The following is a 27,441-nucleotide window of genomic DNA, read 5'->3' as shown; positions in this document are numbered from 1 at the left end:
ATCACAGCTTGTAAGGGAAAAGCAAAGCAAAAATGCAGATATGGAGAACTAGCTGGAAAACAATAAAACATGAAGCAAGAACTGTCTATTAAGAGTGGAAATAAAACTGCAACAGAAATCATTTATAAAAAGCTTATTTGAGCAATCTCTTATGGAATTAATCATGCACCCAATTTTTACCGTTGGAACATGACAATATTTTAGACTTAGAAATAAAGGATTATAAATTGACTTAAAATGGTTACTTATGTCCATAGAACTCTATCACAAAGAAATTCAATTATCTTCCACGAACAGGTAAAAAAAATCGTACCAGAAAATCCTCAGTGCAACTGCTCGCACATCAGCAGTTTTGCACAAAGGACTTCTTAGTGAACAGAATAGAGCCATAACTATAAGTAAAATTATAGCTGAACGAGGAGTAAAAAGACATGGAGGCATTGTAAATTATTTGTTCAACATTGATGAAAGCCGTCTGAAGTGTACCATTTTCAACCTTACTTATTTTGGCACAGATGTAAGAGATTTACTTTTGCATCTCATTTCTCCATACAGCATACCCTGGTATCTATATACGATAGGTGGTGAACCTCTGCCAACAATAATTGGTCATCAGATTGTACACAAGCTACCTCAGGGGAAGATCATGCTCAGATTTCATCCACCACAGTTGTAGTTTTAGGAGAAGAGTTGGCACTCATTGTTCTAAAATATAACATTAAAACTCAATTTTCCATTCTTTTAAACACAAAACTGTCATATAACGCTGTACAACCCCATTCTGTAATGAGAAACATTTTTGTCCCTGTGATCTTCCAGAAAATATGTTCCAGATTCATGGCAGTTAGTGATGAATTTGAAGATCATCATGGTTGGTTAAAAGATGAAAGAATATTTCACCTTTTATGTTTCCTTGTTCAGTAATAACCTGAAAAAGCAGTTATTAAATTATCTAAATTTGTACTTTCCAATGCTGTGCATTTGTTTTGCAGAGAATGACGCTTGTGAGCTGTCCCTTGGTCTGCAGACACTGCTATCTCTCAAAGTGAGTAATATGTCTCTGACTGTCTCTATTTTTATTTCCAACAGTCCCTCTTGTGACTCAACCTCTGGGTCAGAAGATCTAGTTTCAAGTCCCCACTAAAATTTGTTGGCAATGGAAGGAATGTTCATGACGCAGTTCAACGGGCTGATAATGAGCCTGCAAATCCTTTCACCACTTCGTCATTGTTGACCAAAGAGAAAAAAAGAAAATATGCAAAGAAGAATTACAGTCAATCACGTAAACCTTCCTTACTCCATGTTCCTCCCCTACTGCACCATTCTTTAACAGTTTTACTCCTGCCTGTCTCACAGTCACCAGTAGAGTACAAGTAGATTATCTTCCACAATAGCAGTGCCTCCCATTTCAGTATTTTGGCAATGTCTAAACATCTATTTTTGTCAAACTTTACTGATAACTGTCACTTTATGCTGGTGCAGCCAATCAATCTCCACTATCACTTTCCCCAACGCCCCCCCCCCCCCCCCCTCTAATTCCATCTGATTCTCTACTTGCCCATTTCTCTCTGCTCCTCTGATGCTGCCTGGCCCGCTGTGTTCCTCCAGCTCCCACACTGTGTTGTCTCTGACTCCAGCATCTGCAGTTCTTACTATCTCTGACTGTCATTAGACTCAACTGTTTCTCTCACCACAGATGCTGCAATTTCTATATTTATTTTAGATTTCCAGCATCTTCAGCATTTTGCTTTTAAATAACTCAGTCATACAGCATAGAAACAGACCCTTTAGTCCACCTCATCCATGCCGACCAGGTTTCCCAAACTAAACTAGTCTCATGTGCCTGCGTTTGGCCCATATCCCTCTAAACTCTTCCTATTCATGTACCTGTTAAATGTTGTAACTGCACCCACCTCTACCACTTCCTCTGGCAGTTTGTTTCATATACACACACACCACTCTCTACGTGAAAAGGTTTCCCCTCAGGTCCCTTTTAAATCTTTCCCCTCTCGTCTTAAATCTATGTTCTCTAGGTTTGAATTCCCCTACCCTAGGGAAAAGACCTTTGCTATTCACCTTATCTCTGCCTCACATGATTTTATGTGCTTTAGCTGGTTTTATTTGAGGGAGCACTGTTGGTTTGTATGATCGAAACAATCTAATTTTCCAGTGCCATGGTTATTTTCTGACAATCTAGACAGATATTAGGGCTGTGATTTGACATTTCACATGAAAGAAAGATTTTCAACATGCAGTTCAGTCTCCAGAATATTGAGAGATTTGAACCCACAATGTACTCAGAGGCAAGAATCAAGCTAAATTACAATACAATCTCCAGGTTTAAATTCCTGCCAGCTGCAACCTGTCAAACTATGTGCCCCCCAACACTGTCCTACCTAACGTACATTGACTTCTTGCTCATCCCGAAAACATTTATCCTTATTAGCAGTTTCAGTTCCCTAAACATTGCAAGCTCACTAGATATTTATGTACCCTCCACTTTTCCAGTCCTGATGAATAGGCTCCATAAACCATCCCATCTTTCTCCTTTCTCAACGGCCTCTTCAAAATTAAACTTTCATCAAGCTTGCAGTTGCCTTTTCTATTTGAGCGATGGTAAGAAAACATTTTTACCTTTGTGACGTGCCTAAGGGTATATTTATTATATGAAAGTTGGTGAACAATGCAGTTTCCTCAACATTACTAGGAGTAAAACCAACAGATCAATTATTTTCACTATATTTATTACATTAAGTGAAAAAAATGTAATTTCTTACCCACAGTGTGTGATTGACTTGGACAGAGGAACACTGCTGCTGGGAAAAGCAGAAACTCAACTACCATTCCTAAATGAGTCAGAGGAGGAGGAGAATGATGAAGAGGTAGAAAAAGAATGAAAAACAAACTAGAATCTAGTGTTTTGAACAAAAGAAGCTCATATGAAAGATTGACAACATGAGGTTTCTTGGTCTCTTTCTTTTTTCGACCCCTTGTGTCTGCTGTAATCTTTGGCTTGTCTCACTGCAGCAGAAATGCTAGCTGAGATAAGGAAAGGACAATTGTATAAATTGCCTCTCCTTTCCTGCCATCATCCTCTCAAATCACCAAAAGATTTGCCAGTGTCAGGTTTCAAAATAGTATTGGGAATACAAGACTTGTTCATTTTGTTGTCTGTTTTGCTGCTCTGAGCCTTGTGTACTGTGGCATGAAAAAGTAACTTTTTTTGCTTCTTATCAAATAGCTTCAGCAATGGGCAATTAAGAAAAATAAACTATAACAGTAAATCACTGGAACAGTTATTTCCTCTTATGGCTGTTTTTGGTTGTCCAGTCTAATTGTGCTCTTTGTACCAAAATGTACAACAGCCTACCTGGTTTTTTTGAGGAGTAATCAATCTGATAAAATTCAGAAATGTTGAAGTAACAGTGAGCAGAAAGTTCCTGATAGCAGTTCTTACTGTAATAGAAATGATCAATGACAAATGTGAATATATTTTTGAATGACACTGATATTTCTATACAATGCAGATTTGCCTCAATTAAGAAAGTATATAGAAAAGGACTTCTCTAACATTTTCTACTTAAAACAAAGAAATCCAATGCTCAGGTGCAACACAATTTCTAAAGTAAGTACTGCAGCATCTGCAGCCTGTCAAAAACCTTGAGAGATGTTGTAAGCAGTTTCCAGCATCTGAACGTGATTCAGTTCAGCAGTCAAGAAGTTCTTCCCTCAGATCAACAACCAACAGATGGATGGAAGCTTTCTGTTTCTGTCACCTTAAACTGCAGCCAGTTTCATGTAAATAAAACTCCATCAAATAAATCATTGCCCATTCACTGCTATTATATGCAACTCCTGTGAACTGAATTTTTCTTTTATTTCACTCTCATTATTTAGAATTCCAGCACATCAAACTTGGCCCCATTTATTTTCCTGACTAAAATCTTTTACTAGTAACTAATCTGTACTCCAACAGACATAGCCCTCTCCCATTTACACCCATTGTGTGAAAAAAATCCATTACCTTACATTCTTTAAATCGATCACTTTGACTTCAGAACAACGTGGGAATATTGAACCTCAGCCAACAAATATTTCAGTTCAACACTATCAGTTCATCCAAATGAAAAAAAAAAATAGAAAATATTCTTACCTTCGTATTTTTTGAACATTTCAGAAGTCGGCAACCATCAATAAGGAGACTGTGCTCCCTTCTACACAGAGCCATTACCAAACAATGTATAATAATTTTTTAAAAATCTGTATTTTTATTTCCTTTTGTCCCTGTTCTCATCTCCTTTGGCAACATGATGTTGAAGCCTGGTATGGTTAATGCAGCTGTTAGGAGCTGTGCAACTGATTAACCTCTGGGTGATTTCACTCCCTTTCTGTGAATAAATTGTCCAGTATTGACTTGAGATTAACGCCTGATGCCCCCATGCAAGAAGTTAAAGTGGGAAAGTAGGGTATGTTACAGACCTGAGTCCTAACACCATGTACAGTAGCGTTTTGGTGGAAACTTGGATTTCTATTATTGAAATTAGAATTTAAAAGGTTATTAACATTTATCAATACAGCATGTGAAACTTAACACACTCAAAAAAAAATGTTAGTAATACAGATAAATAGCTTATATATACACCCCTTCATAGCATGAACACTTTTATATACAATATTTCTAAATTGTTCACCTGAGAAACTAATTTAAGTTTAAGCTTGTCACGTTCCCTATACATAGTACAGAGTTTCCACGTGTTTTCAAAGTGAAACACAAATTTCTGTATTACATGTAGCTCTTAAATCTTAATGAGCTGCCGCTCCAATCGTCAAAACAATGACAACTTCCTTGTGACTTCTGTGCCTGAAATGGACAACTTTTCTGCAAACAATAAGAAAATGTTTCCCCATTTCCTTTAAAGTCTTTGCTTCTTTTATACAATAAAGATTGGACAGCAAAGCAAAAGATCAGAATTTAATTTTGGGGTGTGAGTTGGCGATCAAGTCCGAACTATTTGTCACTCATTAAATTGGTTTATAATAGTAAGTATTGAATTTAGAAAAATCAAAATCAAATTGTGTAAAGTCAAGACATTCTTGCCACTTGATTTTGGAGATATCACATCCTTTTTGAAAATGCTTTGAGTGGTTTGTTTCATTTTGCAATACTATACAAGATCAATGTTATGAGCACTCCACTACAACATTGCATTATTCCAGGGCAGACGTTCCAGCAGTAAGCACGCATCAGCTAATAATGTTTGTTGATCAATGTCTTCTTGACAGTATTGTATGTTACCTTGTTATTCTAGTGTGCCCTTTATTAGTCACAATAAACTGGTGTTGTAAAACAGTAGAGTGTAACTGCGCTTCTAATTCTCAATTGAAATAAATCCATCAGCATATGCAGAAAGTAATTCACTCCAGATTGCTCTTGGGATTTCACAACACAGGGTAGATTGTATGGTGCATAAAATAAAATCAGATACATTAGGCAGAAAAGCATACAATTCAGATTTGGTCAGCATCATTTCAACAACAGGCAGATCAACTGGAGAGATGCAAAGCATTACTCAGTTTCATACTGGCATTATCAGCAATCCCAAAATTATGCAGATTGTTAGAGCTCAAGTCCCAGAACTGTGGGAGGGAGCATTGGATTTGGTGATATCTGTAGAAACATTAGTTGCTAACTGCAGCCATGGCTATGCACAATGTAATATCCAAATATAGCTACCAAAAGTATGGGTTTTGATTGGGTCCAGTGAAATCTTTGCTGTATCTACAAGCAGCAATACATGAACAGATGGGGCTAGCTCAGTCAGCAGTGTTTTTGGGCTTCAATGACCTGAACAGTTGTCTTTTTATTGCCATACATTCTGGTGAGCAGATAGAATCATGTTTTTCATTGTTTTTTTGCTACATTTTTGTTCAGGTCACCAAGAAGGTTGCAGTTAATATTCAGTGACTTTCACTGAACACAAGCTTGCAATTATTAACGTTTTCTCCCAGTAAGATGCAGCTGAATCTCTGCCAATGCTGCTCAGTTATCAGTCACTTAGAAGCAAAGACCAGACTGACTCATTAATACTTTCTCCTTGTCCCCTTGAAGTACTGAGTATTCAGTATGGAGCCAATCGCAGGCCCAGGTCTTGAGATCCTGTACCATATTACGGCATCCTCCTTTACCTGGGGCAGATTTTCCTGTCTTTGTGCATAGAACTGATGGATCACATGTGGCACTGATTGAAGAAAATAGAGCACATGCATATAAAGGTATCCATAATCCATTAATTTTTTTAAAAAAATCAAAATATTGGTGGGCTCCACTGGCATTGCTTCCACCCTTACTGTAATCACTCAAATGATCCAATAGCCCCAAGTGCAGGAAAATCAATTTAGAAAGATCTATCATTGACTTTTAAGACTTAGAAGACATTTTAACAGCATAGAGGTCAGTTGTCATTGTGCAAATGCTTCAGCCAGAACCAGCAGCATTGAAACTTTTAAACACATTGAATGGCTATGAATGAGTAATATACAAAAGAGGAATGACTATCAGCTTGTGTGTGTGTTAGAGGTGATTAAATTATTATAAATAGAGAAGGCAAATAAAGGAGAGCAAGGCAAGAAAAGACCACGATTGATGGAGAGAAGTCTGTTATCTCCGGCATTAGGGCACTGAATTCAAATGCATTTGGCTGGAAGGATAATTGGATTCCTAAATCACAGGCTTCCCCGAAACAAGAATTTGTTAACTCGTGGTCTGATAACTTGTAAAAAAAAAAATTGCAGTTTCAACAATTCATTCATTGAAATTACTGCGTATTCAAAACTAATTCAGAAGTGTATCTATACCACAGTGGTAATATTGGTGTAGCTATGAGTTCTAGGGGTATGGGAAGTGACCAGCTGTAAAATGAGAGTGGATCTTGTTTGGCTGGAATGAAGACACAGTAATATCAATTCAGATTTTACCAATAGCAGGAACAAGGAGGATTGATTTTTGACATCAAGTTGGTGGGACTCTGAAAGCGCCACCAAATGTTCCTCATGTCCTGCTGCAGTGACAGCAATTGGCTTGTTGAAGCTTGGCTTTCCGTCCATCGTCCAGCCTCAGTTGTCTCAGCTTCCACCAGTTACTCAAGTGCCTTTGTGATATGCTAACTAGCTTATCATCCTGATTCTACAGACCAAAACATCTCCAGAAATGCAAGAGTACCTGCACTTGTGCAGGGTGCAAGGAATGATGTCATGCTGCAATTTCTGAGGACTATACGGATACATGAACACCAACTAGCCACCAAAAGACATGGCCAATTCTCTGAGATAGCAAGAACTGCAGTTGCTGGAGTCAGAGGTAACAAAGCGTGGAGCTGGAGGAACACAGCAGGCCAGGCGGCAGCAGAGGAATAGGAAAGCCGACGCTGCCGGTCAGGACCTTCTTCAAGAAATGGCAAAGGGGAAGGGAGCTCAGAAATAGAGAGGAGAGGATGGGCTGGGGAAGACCAATTCTCACTCGTCTGACTACACATGGACAACAAGGGACATGAATTTGACTGGGATAACACATCGATAATCGCACAAGCCGAATGGAGACACGCCAGGGAATTCCCGTAGACCTGGTATTCCAACCGGAACACCATCAACCAACACATTGAACTACACCCTGTGTACAAACCACTGAGAAACAAAACCAGAAGTCATACCAACACCCCCAGCAAACCGAGACATATAAATAACAAGTGGGACAGAACACTGACGTTTCACCGGAGGCGCAATGACCACGTTACCTAGCAGAGTGACAAAATGTTTGCAACGAAACCCACCGGCTCGGTGAGCATGTCTACAACCTCAAGCTCAATATCATTCAAAATCAAAGCCATCTGCCTGATTGGCATTTCCCTCATTGTGTTAGATATTCACTCCCACTACTACCAATGCACAGTGGTAGCAATGTGCACCAAATTCAAGAATGATTGCAGTAATTCACTGAAGTTCCTTCAACATGCCCTTCCAAACAGTCCTAGGGCTGGGATTTAGTGATCTCAGGGCACATTTTAAAAAGGCTGCTACCAAATGCATCTGTAATCTGTTCACAACTGTCAGGACATAATTCCTAATTTTAAATTTTTTTAAAACACAAAGACCCTGCACTAAAACTAATTATATTCACTTTCTACTACATTCATCATCAGTTATTCTAGAATTGTAAACCTCAGCTGTAACTCTGGCGGGTACAGAAGATGGCTTTTATCAACTTTAATATTTAGAAATGCATAAACAAATCACTGAGATTCCCACTTCAAGATATTGAAATAAGATTGCTTGTGAAGACCTTTATTCATCTTATAGATGTAAAATGGGTAATATAAAATGGATAAAGGTAATTTTTAGCACATTGAGGCCAATTTCAGACTTACAGTCCTCCCTCAGCTGCATTCAACTACCTCAGCACAAACTGAAAGTGAGTCTGACACGCAAAAAAAAACTTTCAAAAAGTGAAATTGAACTTGAAACATTAGTGATATTTGACTCAGTCCCAAACTGGACACTTTTTATTGATTGAGCCATTGAACAATAGAATGATCCTGTTAACAGTCAACATGTTAAAATAATTGTTTGTTTACATGGCAGCAGATTTGCTGATTGAGCTGAAAAGTTTTACTTGCAGTGATCTGAATCATAAGGATAAATTAATTACCTGATGCTGCCCTTCTCATGGACGATCTTGTAACACCATATTGTAGATAACTCCAAATCAACATCTATATTGGCAAGAGAAAAGTGAAATATTGTGGTGAAATAACTGCACAGAGGACGGTATCCCGTCATCAAGTCACCCCTTATTTACATGTGTACAATACACTAACTGTGGCCAGCCAGCTCAGAGTCAGTCCCTGAACTGAGGAGATTCTGAATCCCCTGTTTATCTTGGTCAGCCAGGGCTTCCTGATTGGCCCAGGTTAACAACGCTAATCAAGGATCTTATAGTCAACAAGATCAACCTGGTTCCAAACACTATTTGCTGCAAATTAAAAAAAAGAAAATGCCGGAAACATTCGGCAGATCAGACAGCAGTGGACAGACAAAAAGAACTTTGATGCCATTGTGATGAGACCAACTAACAGCATCTTCCACATTAAGCCAAGACGGCATGAAGCAGGGGTACTTTTGGTTTCAATATTGTAAAATATGCATTATTATGATAGTAGGATAAGAATTTCTACTATGTTGAACGCCTGGAAAAGAATGAGTTGGAGTAATCCAGATACAGACAAAACATATTTTTAGAAAAGTTTTGCCATAGGGCACTGACCCTACCCCCACTAACCAAGCTTTAATTTTCTTGTATGCTCTGGCATTTTTGATGGCCGAGGCTGACAATCCTACACACATAAACAGCAATATTATAGCCCGAATTTTGATTTATGCTCTGCTTTTTCCCTCATTGTTTACAGGTTTAAATTGTTTGCTGAAATGAATTGCTAATTGCAACACTAATTATCATCATAATCATACCAATAAGTTACTTCTGATATTTTTAATGCAGCAGTGTGATACCTTTTTATAGCATTTCTAATGTCAAAGAGTTCAGAGCTTTTAACTAAAAAGATCGAAGTATGGAGAAAGGGCAGGGTCTGAAAAGAAAAAGGAAAGATCTCTGTAACAAATCTCCTCAGTGACAGCACACTATTTTTGATTCCTGAAAAAGATAGATGGAAGCACATGCTGTATTCTGAATTTTTGTTCTGATCAACTGTTCTTCATGCTCATATGAATAAGATGTGTGCAGCTGGAGGCTGGGAGGGAGCTCTATACTCAATCATGGAGTTTTCTAGAAACAGCTCTTTCATTTAAGGGCATAATCAGACTAAGAACAAATAATTTTCATCCAAGAACACTTCTGCACAATTACTTTGGATATTAACACAGAAATGAAAATCGTTATTGATTTTTTTGATCATTTCAAAATGAATACAAAAAATTCTATTTTTGTCAGAAAGTAAACTTCCACATGGTCCAGTATTAAGTAATTATTTATGAATCTGAATGTGGCAGAGTGTTCATTGATCAACAAAATAAAGCCACAATATTTATTCATGGAAAGACTTCATTAGAAAAAAAATTCAAAATGGATCAGTGAAACAGCTGAAAATTATGGCCTATGGTACAGCAAAACAAAAAGTAGAAACAGACTTACAAGATGGATGGGAGATTGTCAAAACTTGAAGACTACATCCTGTCAGAGTTTGATGTTCCGAATAAAAGAATACAGAATAGAAAAATTACCACAAAACTAAAATCTATAAATGTCAGAAAATATAAGTATATATGCAATGTTTTCAAAACTTGACTTTTTTTTTGGTAATAGGGTTAAAGACTCAAAAGCAACCGATTCAATAAATTGTGAAGCTGTGTGGATTGTCCTCCAGAGATTTTTGGATGTTCAAGGAACTTCATCACAATCCTGCAATATGATGTTATGACTGCAACTGTCTTGAGTGGCAGTTCTGAAACAGACACCTTCAAAATCTAGGACCAGTGTCAAACAGTACTACATGACAGCCTCCATACTATTTTCAATCTAACTGACTGTGGTTGTTCACCTCAAAAAATATAATTTGTCCTCTGGTGTGAGTATTAAATGTTGGTTAGATTGAAACTCTAACCCGAGATGGCTCCTTGCCAAACCTAAGCTGACCACCACATTGCCTGATCAAACTGAATGGAGAAGTAGGTTCAAAAGCTGAATGGCCTACTCCTGCTTGTATCTTCTATATTTCCATAGATATAAATAAACAACATTATGCCAATGACTGCATATTGCCAACTCTGCGCCAGATTTACAAGCCACTCACAAAATTTTTAATTCTGCATACAATTTTTAATTCTGCATACAAGAGATTTGTCCCTGAATGTTGGCAAAACAATATATCAAAACAGTCCTAGTCAGCTGAATATTTCACCTCCATATGTTGAAGGAGAGATTTTTGAATATGTTCAGCATTTCCCATATATTGGCAGCCAACTATCTCACAAGACCATCATTAACAAGGAGGCCAAACACTGTATTAACTGTGCAAGCTCAGCATTCTATAAACTACGCCAGCAAATTAGTTGACAACAAAGACATCCCCAAGTCAGCAGAAGGCCTCGAGTCCAGAGCAGTTTTCATCTCCGTGTTCCTGTATTAGAGCGAGACCTGGACTCTGTATCAGCGATACATAAACACACTAGAGAAGTTCCATCAGCAAAGCCATGACTGCATTCTATGGAAGGACTATCAAAAAAATGTTAACATCGTTCATGAAGCCATATGTACAAACATTCCTGCAAAACTAACTACAATGAACAAGATACTGTGTCTGAATGGTGAAAAACATTTCCCCTACCAAATTTTTTTTTAAACAACTCTCAAATGCCAAGTGTTCCAGGGAGCACAATAAAATGATACGACAACACTCTGAAGCTGTTCTTAAAATGTAGCAATACTGACCTTAATTACAGAACTTGCTATATATTGTTTAAAATGGCGATAACTTGTCCAACAAACTTCATTATGTTTCCATCTTATCTACTGGTGCAGCAGATCTTCTCATCCAATTTGTATGTTTGTATAAAATAATAAATACATAAAATAAAATTTAAAGAATAGGTCAAATTGAAACCTCTATTTGGTAAATGTACGAGTGAACCAAAGAGTCTGTTTCCGTGCTGTATGACGGACTCCATGGCGCCAATAAAGCAGGATGATGTCAAGCTTTTTGAGTGTTGTTGGAGCTGCACCTATCCAGGGACTTGGGGTATATTCTAACACACTCCCCACTTGAGCCTTTTAGGGCAGGCTTTGAGAATCAGGAAGTGAGTTATTTGCTGTATTATTCTTAGCTTCTAACCTGCTTTTGTAGACACTTGGAAACATGTCTCCATTTCTTCAGTGTCAGTTGATCAAAATCCTAGAATTCCCTCACAAACACATCATAGTGGATCTCCCTATATCACATGACTGCAGCAGTTCAAGAAGGCAGCTCACCACCACCTTCTCAAGGGCAACTAGGGACAGGCAATAAATGTTGACCCAGGCAGTGATACCCATTTCCCACAAGTGAATAAAAGAAGTCCTTTTGATTTCCAAGCAGCTTCTTTCCAAGTTCTTTCAGTTCTTTGCTGCAGACATAAGGTAATTCGCACACCATCTGTTCTGTCTTTTAATTACTGGTTCAAGGCAACAACTTATAGCAACTGGTAGGACAAAGTAGTTAGCTATATTCCTTGTTTGATTACTTCAATGCAGAGTGTGATGGAGAAAAAAAACATATTCCCTGTTGCAGTCTGGAGGTTACTCCCTTTTCTAATTCCTTATACACTTTCTGTCCACCTGTCCGGAGACAGTCGTCATGCTGATGATTCCTGGCTTCCATGACTCGTCTCAATTGCACAAAATATTCAGCAATCGGGACTTGGACAAGTCTTGCTTCGCACACACCGTAGTGCCTTGGACCCCTTCTCCCACCACTTAAATAAAGTAACAATGCAAACACAATTTACAATGAGATCCAGTGACTCGTTTTTAACGTGCAGAAACTCCTTCCACAGCCCTTGGTTTAAAGCAGTATCCTATCCTCATTTTCATTTACGATCCAAAATGAAGAATAATGAAAAGATGTGCTCTCTATGCCATTTAGGTTCATGGAGAGGTTGGATGTCAGATATACTCAGGTCCCATTCATGTATTATACCTAGTGTAGTGTAAAACTCTGTTGTCTAACAAAACTATCTTGGTTAAGTAAGCATGAGAGGTATTTACAAACCTCTAAACCTTTCCTATACATGTACCTGTCCAAATGTCCTTTAAATGTAACTGTACCTGCATCTACTTTTTTTTACTATTTTACTTGACCAGAAAGTGAACTTGAATAAAGCATTGATTACTCATTGTATGAGGTATGTCCTCATATCACTTTAAATTTACCAAATACAGGTTTCAATTTGACCCATTCTTTAAATTTTATCTTATGTAACATTACAGATTAACATTTTCATTTCCTTCACTATTTTATATAAACATACAAATTAGCAGCAGAGGAGGCCTACTTTGCCATTTGATAGGATCATAACTGATCTGTTTGGAGAAACTGGGGCTATTTTAGTTTGAGAATGTTTGGATTGAGATTCACCTGACTAACTTGTCCAGGAATTGTGTGTGTTAGGGTTAAGGTTACCTCTAAGGCCAGTTTTCTCTATATATACTTCAAGTGATGGTTTTCTCCCCAGTCCACATTTGGAAAAATCATCCATCTTAAGATAAACCATCTTTTTCTAGCAGGCCTTACTTCTCATCGAATCTCATAGAAACCTACAGAATTCTAACAGGACTAAACAGAGTAGATACAGGATGTTCCTGATGACAAGGAATCCAGAACCAGGAATCAATTTTAAGGATAGGAGTTAGGCCATTTAGGGCTGAGATGAGGAGAAATTTCTTCACCCAGAGAGTGGTGAGCCTATGGAATTCTCTACCACAGAAAGCAGGTGAGGCTAAATCATTGAACGTCCTAAAGAAGATGTTATATATGGAGTTCTTAAGGATAAAAGGATCAAAGGATATGGGAAGAAAGGGTACTGTGGTGGATGATCAGCCATGATCAGACTGAATGGTGGAGCAGGCTCAAAGGGCTGAATGGCCTACTCATGTTCCTATTTTCTAATAACTTTTCTCCCCTGCAGACATCATTCCATTTGTTCGCTAATGGAAATTCTGCACTCTGCATATTCTCAAATACTACTTTCAATATTTGATTGTTCTCCAAAGGATCTATTCATACTGTAACAAGATCAGGTAAGACTGAAAATAAGTTGGGGATGTATTACAATGGCAGAATACTGAAAAGTTTAGCTCATCTTAGCTCATCCATGGCAAAAAAGAAAAATGTATATTCCTTTCCTAACGTAACTTGTCTCTTGAATGAATTCTCATCTCCACTATCCACTCAATCTTGATTGGTCTTTGCATGTAAAGTTGTTTTTGTCTGTCTTCTATTCCAAAATCTTGTTGCACCAATTCTAACTTGCGCTGCTTTGTTCTATTATTCCAGCATACTTTAAAATTTCAGGAAGGGACAGAGAAAAAAAATCTAGGAATGCATCAACTATTGAGACTAGATGCTACAAAAATAACAAAGAGACAAAACTAAACAAAGAGACTGCTGGAGAAACTCAGCAGGTTTGGCAGCATCTGTGGAGGAAGATACCAAAGTTAATGATTTGAGTTTGGTATGACTCTTCTTCAGAACTGAAAGGTGTTGGAAAATAGGTTCTTTTTAATACTTTTTAATAGAGGTAGAGGAGGAGCAAGAGGGCAAATGGTATAGTGGCCCACTGCAAAAGACAAATAGGTTGTTAATGGTGGAGAAAGGAAGAAAAAAAGATGAGAAATGCATGTAAATTGGCGGCACAGTGGCTCAGTGGTCAGCACTGCTACCTCACAGCACCAGGGACCCAGGTTCAATTCCAGCCTTTGGACGACTGTCTGTGTGGAGCTTGCATGTTCTCCCCGTGTCTGCGTGGATTTCCTCCGGGTGCTCCGGTTTCCTCCCACAGTCCAAAGATGTGCAGGGTAGGTGGATTGGCTGTGCTAAATTGCCCATAGTGTCTAGGGATGTTTAGGTTAGGTGGGTTAGTCTTGGGGAATGGGTCTGGTGGGATGCTCTTCAGAGGGGTGGTGTGGACTTGTTGGGCCGAAGGGCCTGTTTCCACACTGTAGGGGTTCTATGATTCTATGATAATTAAGGTGTTAAAGGGAGAGAATTGGTTCTTTCTATCGAGTGCAAAATGAACAAGACCTACACGACACAGTTGTGGGGGAAACTGAGGTAGGGGGCCACAGAATGTAAGAAAAATAGAGGACAAATATAATGCACTCAATTTCTGAAGTTATTGAATTCAACACTGTAGAATACCTAAATGGAAAATGAGATGCTGTTTTTTGAGTTTGCATTGTGCTTATCAGCATAAGGGTAAAGTGGTTTTTTTGAAATGACAAGCAACTTGGAGATCAGGGTCATTCCTACAGACAGAACAGAGCTATTCTAAAAAGCCAAAGTAAAAGAGATCACATTGTGAGCAGCGACTGCAGTAGACTGAATTTAAATAGGTAAAAGCGAAGCGCTGCTTCATCTGAAAGGTATGTTTGAGGCCTTGGACTATGAGAAGGAAGGAGGGGAATGGCTAAGTGTTACACTTTGTGCGATTTCATGGCAAGGTGCCATGGGGGATGAGTTAGTATTTGGAGAGATGGAGGAAAGGACGAAGGGGTCACGGAGGGCATCATCCCTGTGGAATACTGACAGTGGAGGGAAGCTATGTCTGGTGGTGGCATCCTGCTGGAGGTGGAAGAAATGATGGAGGATAACCCTTTGAATGCAGAGGCTGGTGGAGTTGAATGTAAGGACGAGTGGAACCCTCTTGTTTTTGGTAAAAGGGCAAAGGTTCCTTATGTGCTAATGAGGTCAACAGATAACTTCATCCTAAGCTCTTAAAAGAAAGATTGCTAATGAGATAATAGATGGACTGGTGTTAATTTTCCTAGATTCAGGATTCAGGAAAGATTCCATTGGACTGGGAAGTGGTAAATATAACCCATCTATTCAAAAAGGAAGGGAGGCATGGAACTATAGGTCAGTTAGCTTGACGTCTGCCCTGGGAAGGTGTTAGAATCGATCATTAAAGAGATTACAGCTGTACAACTGTGAAAATAAAGTAATTGGGAAAAGTTAGCATGGTTTTGTCAAAACAAAAATCACGTTTAACTAATTTGTTGGAGTTCTTTGAAGGTATAACGTGTGAAATTTAGATGAGCAAGGGCAACTTGATTAGTGGAAAAGATTTTAAATGGTCTTGATAAGGTGGACGGGGAAAGGATGGTTCTTCTTGTGGGTCAGTCCGGGGAGGCACCTTGGAAAAATTAGGGTCACCTTTTCAGGAACCAAGATATCTTATTAATTGAATGAGCAGACTCAAGGGGCCAAATGGTTGACTTCTGCTATTTCGCATGTTTGTATGTTCTCAGGATAAATTGTACAATTTCCTGTGGTTTTGCAGCATAAATCATTTCTCTTCATGTGAAACAACATTGTGGGTCTTTTCTGAACTGTCAGAGTCTCTATGATTTGATATATTTCTTCAAAAATGCCTTGGTAACCAAAACTGAACATGGCATACAAGGGTATTGAGGTTATAGCAAGTTATGTAGTGTTTGATGATAAATTGATCAATGAATAGAGTTAAGTATATTGTTCCCTTCATATCTTGTTACTCTAGAGTAACTTGACATCTTAAGTGTTAGATCTACAACTTACTCTCCTTTGCACTCCATTTTTTGCTTAAGCTATCTTGGTCTGGACATTCATTTAACAATCCTTAGATCAGAAACTTCACAATCACAAAGAGATGGAACTGGAAGCAAAATTGGAAACTTAAGCATCAACTGGGTTCTCTAGAGTTCCTGCCTCCAAGCATTATTGCTGGAGGTGGTGTCAACACAACAATTAGATTAATGGAGGCAAATTAACGAAATTGCCAGGATCTTTCTGATGTCAGACTAACTCCCCTATTCGGTTGGGAGGCTGGCAGCAATCAACCTCTGTCAATGGTTACATGAACATACAGAAGTGTAAAGATACAGTTTCATTCACAACCTTTCCTGTAAAAGGGGTTTTCCCTTCCACAGTTCTATAGGTTGCAGGAATTCTGAATTTTCAAACACTAATTCGGTTTCTGAAGGCACCTTCATTTTAGAGGCCATTGGGTTCCACTGTTGGTCTTGGCAGTTAATACCTCTGTTATGGGCCAATCCTTTGTCCAGTGCCCTGGGCCTTCCAGCTCAGGAACTCACCCACCGTCTTTATTTTGGATGATGAACATCGAAGTTGTCTTTTGGAAGATTCCAACAGTTGGCAATATCTGATCAAGGTCAAGACTTGGAAACAGAGCATTACATTTCACAGAGCACCTTAAGGCTTTGTGGCTCATTAAAACTGCGTTGCAAGCCTTGTTTCTTTCTCCTGTCACATACTCTCTGCTAGGACATACACAATTCATGGCACTCAGATGTTTTAAATTGGGAAAGAAAACAATAAAACATGTTATTCACTTTTATGAATCTATTTATAACAAGAGAAACATTAGTTCGGGCTGCTATTCCTCTGCAAGTATTGATATAGATTACTCTTAAGTCCCATGTAGAATTCAGTTTTATTTACTTGTTGCATAACCATAACATGCTTCTCCTTTGGTTAAAATTGTCCTTAACTGTTTATCCATAGGTCTCAGGATTGCGACATGGAGGAATGAGAAGCTAGTCCTGCTGGTTTACCAATGTAGTTAATACAAACTTGCATTCATTGCCATTTTTCCCCTCAATAGTTTAAGATTGAACAGACAGTCCTAACTAACATGGTCTGTGCAGCTTATCCTCCTTGTTGGCATGTCCCAAAATTTGGTCAGGAAAGTAGAGTGTCTGGTGTAGCATGGCTTGGACGGCACTGCTGTTATTTACATCTGAAATACATAGAGTCAAAAACAGTATGATGAGTTATTTCTTAAATAATTCCTTTAATTTCCTTATCATGCTTTCAGGAAGACAGCCAGTTTAAGAAGGGTACAGTTTCAATAACAGAATAAAACATCTTTTTAACATAATTAGACAGTAAAGATTAAAAGCTGATACCATCTAAATCCCACCCCAAAACTGTAAAGCCACAAATAGATTTCTGGAACCAAAAGTCCCAGAAGCAGAATTTATTAAAAGTGCATAGAATAAGCAAGGCACAATGAGCAATGCGATTAGTTGACCTTTATAAATAATATGAGAAGCTTCGCTTTATAAGGTTCATTGAAATGTTTTGTTGTTGTTAGAGAATAGAATCCTCTCTGGTCTTTTCGTGTTATGTTTAATTCTACTTCATCTTCTTTTATTGTGTAATAAAATACTGTTTTATTATTAAAATCAAATCTGCAGGGTTACTTGCTTGTGTTTCACTGAAAGACCACTTTCTTAAAGCCAAACAAAAAATATGATCTACCAGCTAGGTTTCAGTCTGAGATCTAAACTATCCAGTAATAACATCAGCTGGGAACATAACAGTGTCCTTACTATAGCAAAGTAACTTCAGACACTATTCCTTGCTGCGGTTTAGGTAGGTTGAAGAACTGTCTACAGAGCACCCTGGGTGGTTATGATCTCCTGCCAAGGCTCCTTCTCCCCTCCATCTTCCCTAAATTCGTTCAGCTAATTCTTCTGGCCATGTTTTATTCCAAGGAGGATCCTATTACATCAGGAATGGCTGGACCAAAATGGTTTGTGTGGAAGCTGAGACAAATCCTTCAGCATCTGCCACCTCAGTCCCTATACACATTTTCAACTTTAGAAACCACAAAATGCTTGCATAATTGTAGCATCAGCTGATATAAACCAACCGGAAGCTAACATGGAAGTAGTTGATAATTTCTTTGAATGGTTCTGATTGAGGTCCTCCCTGCTGCTGAACAAGTGATCAAGGCTGTGAGATTAAGAGATTATGGAGACAGTTGTCAAGTGGTAGTCTCACTGAAAATAGCAGTAGTCCAGAGGCCCAGACGAATACTTGATCATGGTAACTTGTGGAACTTAAATTCAATTAATATATCTCTAATATAAACTGGTCTTAATAATGCTAACCATTAGGCAATCATTCCTTCTTGTAAAAATGCATTTGGCTCACTAATGTTCTTTAGGGAAGTTCTGACCCAATTATGACTCCAAGTTCACAGTAATATAGTTGACTCTTAACTACCTTACGAAAAGGCCTAGTAAGTTTCTCAGGATGAGGACAGCTGGGATAGAAAACAAATTCTGGTCTCATCAGTGACACACACATTCCATTAAAGATTTTTAAAATTGAGGTGATGTAAGATTAAAACTGAATTTCAAAATGGTGGCATTAGCATGTAATCAGCATTACACTGATTGTTATGATCTGCCTACTCTGTATACCTCTGGTGGACATGCATAACATCCTCATCAAAAGATGTCCAGCCTAACTCACTGCAAAAATTGTGCGCGCATACTGTGGGCACTGTTTTGGGCTCGAAAAGCAGGAACCACACATCTGAATTTTGCACTTTAAAAAAAGTCATCTACATTTATACTCTCTATTTGGTCACTCAAAATTAAATCAAATTACTTTCTGTAGGGTCAAAACAAGAGAATGATCTTTTGAGCTTAATGGCGCATCAGTCAGCTTTTTGGAAAATCTCCCATGTCTTGATGTAAGTTGACGGCAGCATGCCTGGAATTTTCCAGTAAATTGCCCCACAGCTTGTTTTGCAAGTAGTCTCAGGAGCTGTTACCATATTTACTAAACTTTGCTTGAATTTTCCCAGTTCTCATTTCAAATCAGACAATACCACGTTCCTTACCCAATGCCTAGTTGGGTTTGGTTTTTTTTCAGGCTCCCAATAAACAACATTAATTAGTTTAACATTGACCTTATTTGGGCATTCCTACAACTGACACCTTAAATTTGATCACCATTTTCAGACCCAGAAAAATGATCAGACTTATCCTGCTAGCTAGAAATCCTAACTCTAGAACGGGCATTAAGTTTTAGTTCTTTTAAAGGACAATAAATTGCAATCATTTCATTCAGACCCCTTCATTTCAAGGCAGGAGTCAATTATTTGTCTTTTCCACAACTTGTTTGACCTTTCTATCTATTTCTATTTGCTGCTTAACCCTTTCAGTCTTGTCAACCTTCAATTTGGCTGCTCATGGATTGAAATGCCTTTAAATAAACTAACAATAAACACATGCAGGACAGGGTGTCAAGGAAGAAACAATAGAAGCTTGTCAGAAGTGATTATCACGGCGGATTTTAATGTAAAAAAGACTGGTAAAAAAATCAGATGGCAAAAAGTAATCTAGATGAATTAATTAAATATTTTCAGGACATTTTCTTAAATCAGCATGTTTATGCATCAACCAGACAGCATGCTATACTAGACTGGGTTTCCATCAACAAGATATGATTGATTACTGACTTCATAGTGAATGTACTGCTGGGTAGCAGCAATCATAGTATGTTTGAATTTGACATACTGTTTAAGGGAGAGAAATGTGGGTCCAAGACGACTATTTTGGATTTAAACAAGGACAATTATGGAGGCATGAAAGCAGAGCTAACAAAAGCAAACCGCCAATTTAGGTTAAGGAATAGTCAATACAGATGCAGTGGCAAACATTGGAAGGGAAATTTCAGAAGGTGTAGTATAGATACATTAAACAAAGGAGAAAAGTTCTGAGGGTTGGACCCACCATGCATGGTTAACTAAAAAAGACAAAGACAGTATCAAACTCAAAGAAAAGATATATAATTCTTCAAAGATAGGCAACAGGTCAGTATATTGGACAGAACATGAAAACAAGAGCAAAGATTTACTAAATAATTAATATTGAGTGAAAAATTAGAGTATGAGAGAAAATTATTCAAAACTATAATAATAGGTAGGAAAGTTGCTTCAGATTTTTTTAAAAAAGAAAAAGAGTTAACAAAGCAAGTGTTAGTTCTATAGGAAATGAGCCTGGAGAACTAGCAATAGATGGTGAGGAGATGGCAGACAAATGGACAGATATTGTATGTTGGTCCACACTAGAAAGCACACAAGTAGCATCCTGGAAATAGCTGTAAATCAAGAATTGAATGGGAGAAAACTTAAGAAAATTACAACTGCCAAGGAACTAGTAAAGTAAATTAAAGTAATGAATAACTTGTTGGAACTGTAAGTTGACAAGTCCCCAGGTCCTGGTGGATTTCAAAAGTAGTGAGATAGTTGATGCATTGGTTTAAATTTTCCAAAACTCATGAGATTCAGAGAAGGTTTCTTTAAATTGGACTGTAACTAACGTAACTCAACAGAGTCTTAAAGATATACTACATGGAAACAGACCCTTTGGTCCAACTCGTCCATGCCAACCAGATATCCTAAATAAATCTAATCCCATTTGCCAGCATTTGGCCCTTATCCCTTTAAACCTTTCCTATTCATATAACCATCCGGATGCCTTTTACATGTTGTAATTGTACCAGCCTCCACCACTTCGTCTGGCAGCTTATTCCATATACTCACCACCCTCTGCGTGAAAAAGTTGCCCCTTAGGTCCCTTTTATATCTTTCCCCTCTCACCTCAAGCTCTCTAGTTTTGGACTCCCCCAACACGGGGAAAAGACCTTGCCTATCAACCCTACCCATGCCCCTCATGATTTTGTAAACCTTGATAAGATCACTCCTCAGCCTCTGATGATCCAGGCAAAATAGCTCCAGCCTCTTCAGCTTCTCCCTGTAGCTCAAACGCCCCAAACCTGGCAACATCCTCGTAAATCTTTTCTGAACCCTTTCTAGTTTCACAACAACCTTCCTATAGCAGGGAGACCAGAATTGCACACAGTATTCCAAAAGCGGCCTAACCAATGTCTTGTACAGCTGCAACATTACCTCCCAACTCCTATAGTCAATGCACTGACGAATAAAGGCAAGCATATCAAATGCCTCCTTCACTATCCTATCTACCTGCGACGCTACTTTCAAGGAACTATGAACCTGTTAAAACGTTAAAAGCTGTTATATAAGACATTATAACATGGCAAAGTAGTTTTAAGTAATCAGACAGGGCCAACGTGGTTTTGACAAAGAGAAATCATGTTTAGATAATTTAATGGACTTCTCTAAAGCGCTTTGGATAAAAGGGAAAAAGTGGATTTACTGTAATTAGATTTCCAAACAAATTTGATAAGGTGCTAGATCAAGGGTTATTGCAGAAAATAAAAACTGATGGTGTTAACATATATTCAACATGGACAGATGAATGGCTGGCCAACAGGATGCAGAGAACAGGAGTAAATAAATTTTTTCAGACTAGCAGGTTATAACTAGTGGTGTGTCACAGGGGTTGGTGCTCAGGCCTCAACGGTTTACAATTTATGTAAATGATTTGAATGAAAGCACCAAAGGTGTGGTAGGTAAATTTGCTGATGACACAAAGATACGTTAAGGAACATGAATTGTGAAGAGGACTTAAACAGCTTACAAAGAGCTGTGCATACGTTAAGTGAACGGGCAAAGATCTGGCAAGTGGAGTATATTGTAGGAAAATGTGAAATTGTCCATTTTGGCAGAAACAAATTTTTAAAAATGCACATTATCTAAATGGCAAGAGGTTGCAGAATTCAGATGCAGAGAGATTCAGGAATCCTCCTGCAGGAGTCAAAGAAGGTTTGTTTGTGGGTACAGCAAGTAATCAGGAGAAGTTAATGGAATGGTATGTTTTATTGTCCAGGCTTTTGTATTCATTCTACCTACACAGCACATGGACTACAGTTGTTCAAGAAGGCAGCGCACCACCACCTCCTCAAAAGCAATTAGGGACAGGCAATAAATGGCAAGCCAGTGGTGCTCACATTCCATGTGCAAATTAAAAACAAATTTTGGGAGGAGAATTGAATGCAAGAATAGGGAGGGTAAACTTCAATTAAACAGCACATTGGTGAGACCCATCTAGCACAGAGAGGAGGAAAAATATCACAGAGTTTGGAATTCACTTTCTCCAAAAGGCAGCGGATGCAGAATTCTTAGATATTTTTGAGAGAAAGGTAGATACATTCTTGATTACCAAGGGCTGAATAATTATTGGGAGTATGCCGGAATGGATAGTTGAGATTAAAATTAGATCAACCATGATCTTATTGAATGGTAGTGAAGGCTTGAAGGGCCGAGTATTCATATGTTTGTAAATGCTCTCCAAAGGCTTTCTGAATTTTTTTCCCTCTAATTACGAAATTCACCTTTACTTATTTCCAATTACCATGTCCATGCATGATGTAGGATGTGAAAGCAGTAGAAAGGACACGGAAGAGGGGCACAAAATAAACACCTAGTTTAAACCAGCTTCATTACCTAGATATGCTCATGATTTATGTCTGTACACTTTCTGGAACACGTAACTGGTCTAGCTGATAATACTGATAAGTTGTATCCCTTCTCAGATTGAGACTAAACCGTGAAGCTGGCGAATGCAGAAACATTGGTGGGTTTGAATAAGGTGCTACATCATCCGCCAGATAAACTGAAGAAATTGCCTTTTTGAGCAAAGGTTAAACAGGTTGAGACTCCATACTTTGGATTTTAGAAGAAAGAGAGGTGAGCTCATTGAAACATTTGATAAGAAAAATACACTGTCTGTATTTTGAAGGTTGACCAGGCAAGAGATTGCCTAGTTTAATAATTGAGTTGTACACAGTGATATACAGCAACACTTGGACAGATCACGTCAGGCTTTGACGAACACTGTTTGAAAAGCTAGCCAAAGCTAACCTCATCATGAATGTGGCCAAGAACAAGGTCACTTCATTAGAACATACTCTGAAGCCATGAGATGCCTGGGTTCAGGCAACAATAAACTTTTGTAAACTCCAGACAAAGGAATAATACTGAGATTTTGGTGTATGTATGGCTTCTGCAGGTAATCAGTCCCCAATGTTAGCAATAGTATTGACAAATTTGTTGAAGAAAAACATGACTTCCAAACAATTAGAGTCTTACCAAATGGCATTCAAGAAGTTGAAGGACATTTTGATAAATGAGCCAGTTTTAGTAAATCATTCAATGTGACTAATGGCACCAATGACACAGGGATAGGAACAATGCCGCTAAAGATGAACATCCAGATGTGGAACAACCAGTTAGCTATTTCTCTAAGAAGCTTAATATAAATTGAAGAAATTGCCTGACCATTGAAAGGGAGGACTTAAGCTTGCTGCTGACTTTTCAACAGTTTGAAGCACATGCAACCAATCGTTTGGGGAAGTTACTAGTCTCCAAAGACCACAACCCACTTGCGTTCTTAGAAAAGATCAGAATATAGAACCATAGAGTGTTCCATTAGAGTTTCAGGTTATAACCACTTACAATAAAGATTTTTCTTCTTGCCAAATCCACAAGTAATAGCTAATACTGAGGTTGTTCAATTGCTTGCCGAGCTGGTCTTGTTTTCGTTCAGACGTTTCGTCACCATGCTAGGTAACATCATCAGTAAGGTCTCTGATGAAGCGATGTTCTTCTACTCCACTTGAAACCTATACTGTCCAGTCTGTTACGACGAGTTGTGTCACTTCCGGTTCTGTTCTGTATAGGCTTGTATATGGGGTCCAATTCTATGTTTGTTGATTGCATTATAGGTTGAGAACCATGCCTCTAGGAGTTCCCATGCATGTCTTTGTTTGGCTTGGACTACTATGGCTACGTTGTCCAGTTAAATAGATGGCCTTCATTGACTGACAGTACTGATATTAGTGCTTTGTGTCGTTTTGTTGCTGGCTGATGTTCTTGTGTTCTGATGGCTAATTTCCTTCCTGTCTGTCCGATGTAATGTTTGTGGCAGTCGATGCATGGTATTTTGTAAACTACGTTGGTTCTGCATGTTGTGGGTATAGAGTCTTTAATCCTTGAGAGTGTTTGTTGTAGCATGGCTGTCGGCTTGTGTGCTACCATGATTCCACAGGAATCTCTCAATTTTAAATAGTAGATATGTTCCTGGAGACCTCTACTTACATGGAGCAAGTTATCCAGTCTATATGTATGTAACATCAAGAGATGCATTCACAACCCGAGATTTTTGATCACAATATGTAACAAAAATGCAAACAACACAGGTAAAACAATACAGGGAATACTTCTACATTCCCAGCAGTACAGCAAAGAATTGACAACATGCTAGGAGGGATCAATGTATGTTTCGCTGACCAGTTTATTGATTACCTCCTCCACTGGTGGACAGCTTCTCAGCCCTCTTCTTCTTATACAGCCAATGATCCTTGTCCAGCTGACTGTAGTGCTGGTCAGCACCATCTTTCTCATGGCACCCTGCTTCAACACCATGCTGGAAGTCACAGAGCTCCTCAGCAAGCTTGAAGTGATCCAGACAGTGGTGGTAGTGGTTGAGGTTGGTGAGCCCTGTTCAAGGTCTTAGCTCTGTTCTCCAACTTGGAGATGTGCAAGTCATCTAGCTAACAGTCTGGCCATGTGATGCTCCTCTGTCAGTACCACCAATGCTGTGGAATATGTACAGCCTCCATGATAGATATGGTAGAATGTGTTCTTGGCTGAAAGGTCCCCAGCCTGAAGTCCTATTACGGGCTCAGGGTGAGGAATGATCCCAGGGAAGGGAGGGAGACAAATTATTACAGTACAAGGACAATTACAGCTGATAGAATGTTTCAATGATGGGATGGAATGGAATGAGGCCAAAACCTAAACTGAAAGTTTTAGAGAATGAGGATACAGCAGTAGCAATGTAGACAGATACAAAAACAGTTGTATGTCCTGTTCTGAGCTAGGGTACCTAGGATATCCAAAGAATAAATGGATAGTAATTTATTGACTACTTCATGATAAAACTATTCAATTCAAAATGACTTAAAATGGAGTTTAGGTATCAAAACAAAGATGATTAGAAGGGCTAGTGTGAAGTTTTCAATACGTAGCCATAATTATGGCAACAAATGAAATATTTCATAAACAAACCAGTGGAAAAGCATAATTAAAGAAAGGTGAGCTCAATTAGAACTGACCTAGCCATTTAGTTTTATATAAATAGAACATTAGTTCACAGAACCAATATTAGCTAATATGAAAATTTCAAAATATGGCCTTTTTGACAAGTTAATGCGTGAAAGGATCCTAGGAGCAGCAGTAGCTATTCAGTCCATCGAGCTTGCTTAGCCATTCAATTAGATCGTGGCTAATCATTTACGTCAATGCTATTTTAAAATGTTATTTTCTCTTTCTCCCTCTAACACTGTTTACATTAAAAATATAATTTGAAGGCTCTCAAGGGAAACAACCAGGGGCACAGCTGGGTTCTGAATTTAAAGAGGTAAATGTCAAACAACAAACTTGTTCCCACAGTCAATATTTTTAGATGAAATAGGAATCTCTCACGTTACTGCAATTCTCCCAAATTAGTAAAACATCTAGGGACTGCCTGAAAGAACTACGTGCCCTTAATATAACCCTGTGCCAACCATTTCTGTTCTGAACTCAGTACCTTTTAAAATATACAGTTACAAAACATTTATGAACGTTTTGGATACTGATAAATGTTATTTTCAGCTGAAAGAGAGTCAATTTTGACACTTTAAGTGCTTTTCCAACATAATTCATCTGTCAGTTGCCGAGAAGGGGCTGTGGGGTAATTTTGAACTCTCAGCCTCATTTCCATTGAGCTGGAAAGTGAGGTGTATATCTAACATTCTAGATGCAGGTCGTCTGACTGTTCCCGTCCAAAATCCAGGTTCCCTATCTGAAAGCAAAGTAAATCATTGTTTCTTTGGAAAAGGATTCCAGATTGGTTGTGGCTCAGGTTACGTCAGGGTAAAGCATTTGTAACAATCTTCAACCAGAAATGCTGAGTGGATGATCTACCTTGGCCTCTTCCAGAGGTCTCCAGCATCACCCTTGTCAGCCTTCAGCTAATTCAATTCACTCCACGTGATATCAAGAAACTGTTGAAGGCACTGGATATGTGCCCTGATAACATTCCAGCAATAATATTGAAGAAGTGTGTTCCAGAAGTTGCTGCACTACTAGACGAGCTATTCCAGTCCAACCTGATATCTGCCCAACAATGTGGAAAATTGCCCAGGTATGTCCTGCACACAGAAGTGGGACAAGTCCAATCCCAGTCAGTTTTTGCCCATCAATCTACTCTTGATCATCAGTAAAGTGATGGAAGATGCAATTAACAGTCCCACCAAGTACCATCTGCTTAGCAAAAATATCAAGGGCAACAGCAAGCATTTGACCAAGTGTGGCATCAAAGAATCCTAGCAAAACCCAATGCAGTGGGAATCAGGGGATAATTCTCCCCTATTTGGAGTCAGTCTTATTTGGCACAAAGGAAGACGATAGTGATTGTTGTAAGTCAATCATATCAGCTCCAGTATATCTCTGCATGGTAGTGTCCTAGGCCCAGATATCTTCAACTGCTTTGTCAGTGAGCTTCCCTCTAACAGAAGGTCAGAGATAGAGAAGGTTGCACAATGTTCAACACCATTCATGACTTCCCAGATGCTGAAGCAGTCCATATCCAAATGCAGAAGATCCAACCATCTCCCCTTGACATACAATGGCATTACCATCACTGAATCCCTCTCTATCAACATCCTACAGTTATCACTGATCAGAAGCTGAACCGGGCTAGCCATATAAATACCGTGGTTATAAAAGCAGGTCAGAGACTAGGTTGTAGGAACTGCAGATGCTGGACAATCTGAGATAACAAGGTGTAGAGCTGGATAAACACAGCAGGCCAAGCAGCATCAGAGGAGCAGGAAGGCTAACGTTTTGGGC

General features: G+C 38.7%; 2 protein-coding genes and 1 long non-coding RNA gene across 4 annotated transcripts in view; 1 reads left to right on the top strand and 2 right to left on the bottom strand.

The window, feature by feature from the left end:
- nrip2 (nuclear receptor interacting protein 2) overlaps positions 1-5,350 on the top strand; it is a 51,785-nt gene extending 46,435 nt beyond the window's left edge. The window contains exons 4-5 of the mRNA XM_020525045.2: positions 993-1,045; positions 2,784-5,350. Coding sequence (XP_020380634.1) covers positions 993-1,045; positions 2,784-2,897 — 167 coding nt within the window. The 3' untranslated portion in view covers positions 2,898-5,350. The remainder of the gene's footprint in view (positions 1-992; positions 1,046-2,783) is intronic.
- Positions 5,351-5,425: 75 nt separating this feature from the next.
- LOC125485357 lies at positions 5,426-8,891 on the bottom strand. The gene is made up of 3 exons (XR_007264108.1): positions 8,871-8,891; positions 8,702-8,765; positions 5,426-6,239 (listed from the first exon to the last, which is right to left on the bottom strand). It is a non-coding gene; the product is annotated as an uncharacterized LOC125485357 (long non-coding RNA).
- Positions 8,892-17,241: 8,350 nt separating this feature from the next.
- Positions 17,242-27,441, bottom strand: part of itfg2 (integrin alpha FG-GAP repeat containing 2) — a 65,473-nt gene continuing 55,273 nt past the window's right edge. For both annotated transcript variants that reach the window (XM_048607756.1, XM_020525103.2), the window contains one exon: positions 17,242-17,559. In XM_048607756.1, coding sequence (XP_048463713.1) covers positions 17,450-17,559 — 110 coding nt within the window. In that variant the 3' untranslated portion in view covers positions 17,242-17,449. The remainder of the gene's footprint in view (positions 17,560-27,441) is intronic.

Source organism: Rhincodon typus, chromosome 18, assembly GCF_021869965.1.
Source record: "Rhincodon typus isolate 14 chromosome 18, sRhiTyp1.1, whole genome shotgun sequence".
Lineage (NCBI taxonomy): Eukaryota > Metazoa > Chordata > Chondrichthyes > Orectolobiformes > Rhincodontidae > Rhincodon > Rhincodon typus.
The sequence above is the reverse complement of the archived record's forward strand: the minus strand, read 5'-3'. Positions and strand labels throughout refer to the sequence as shown.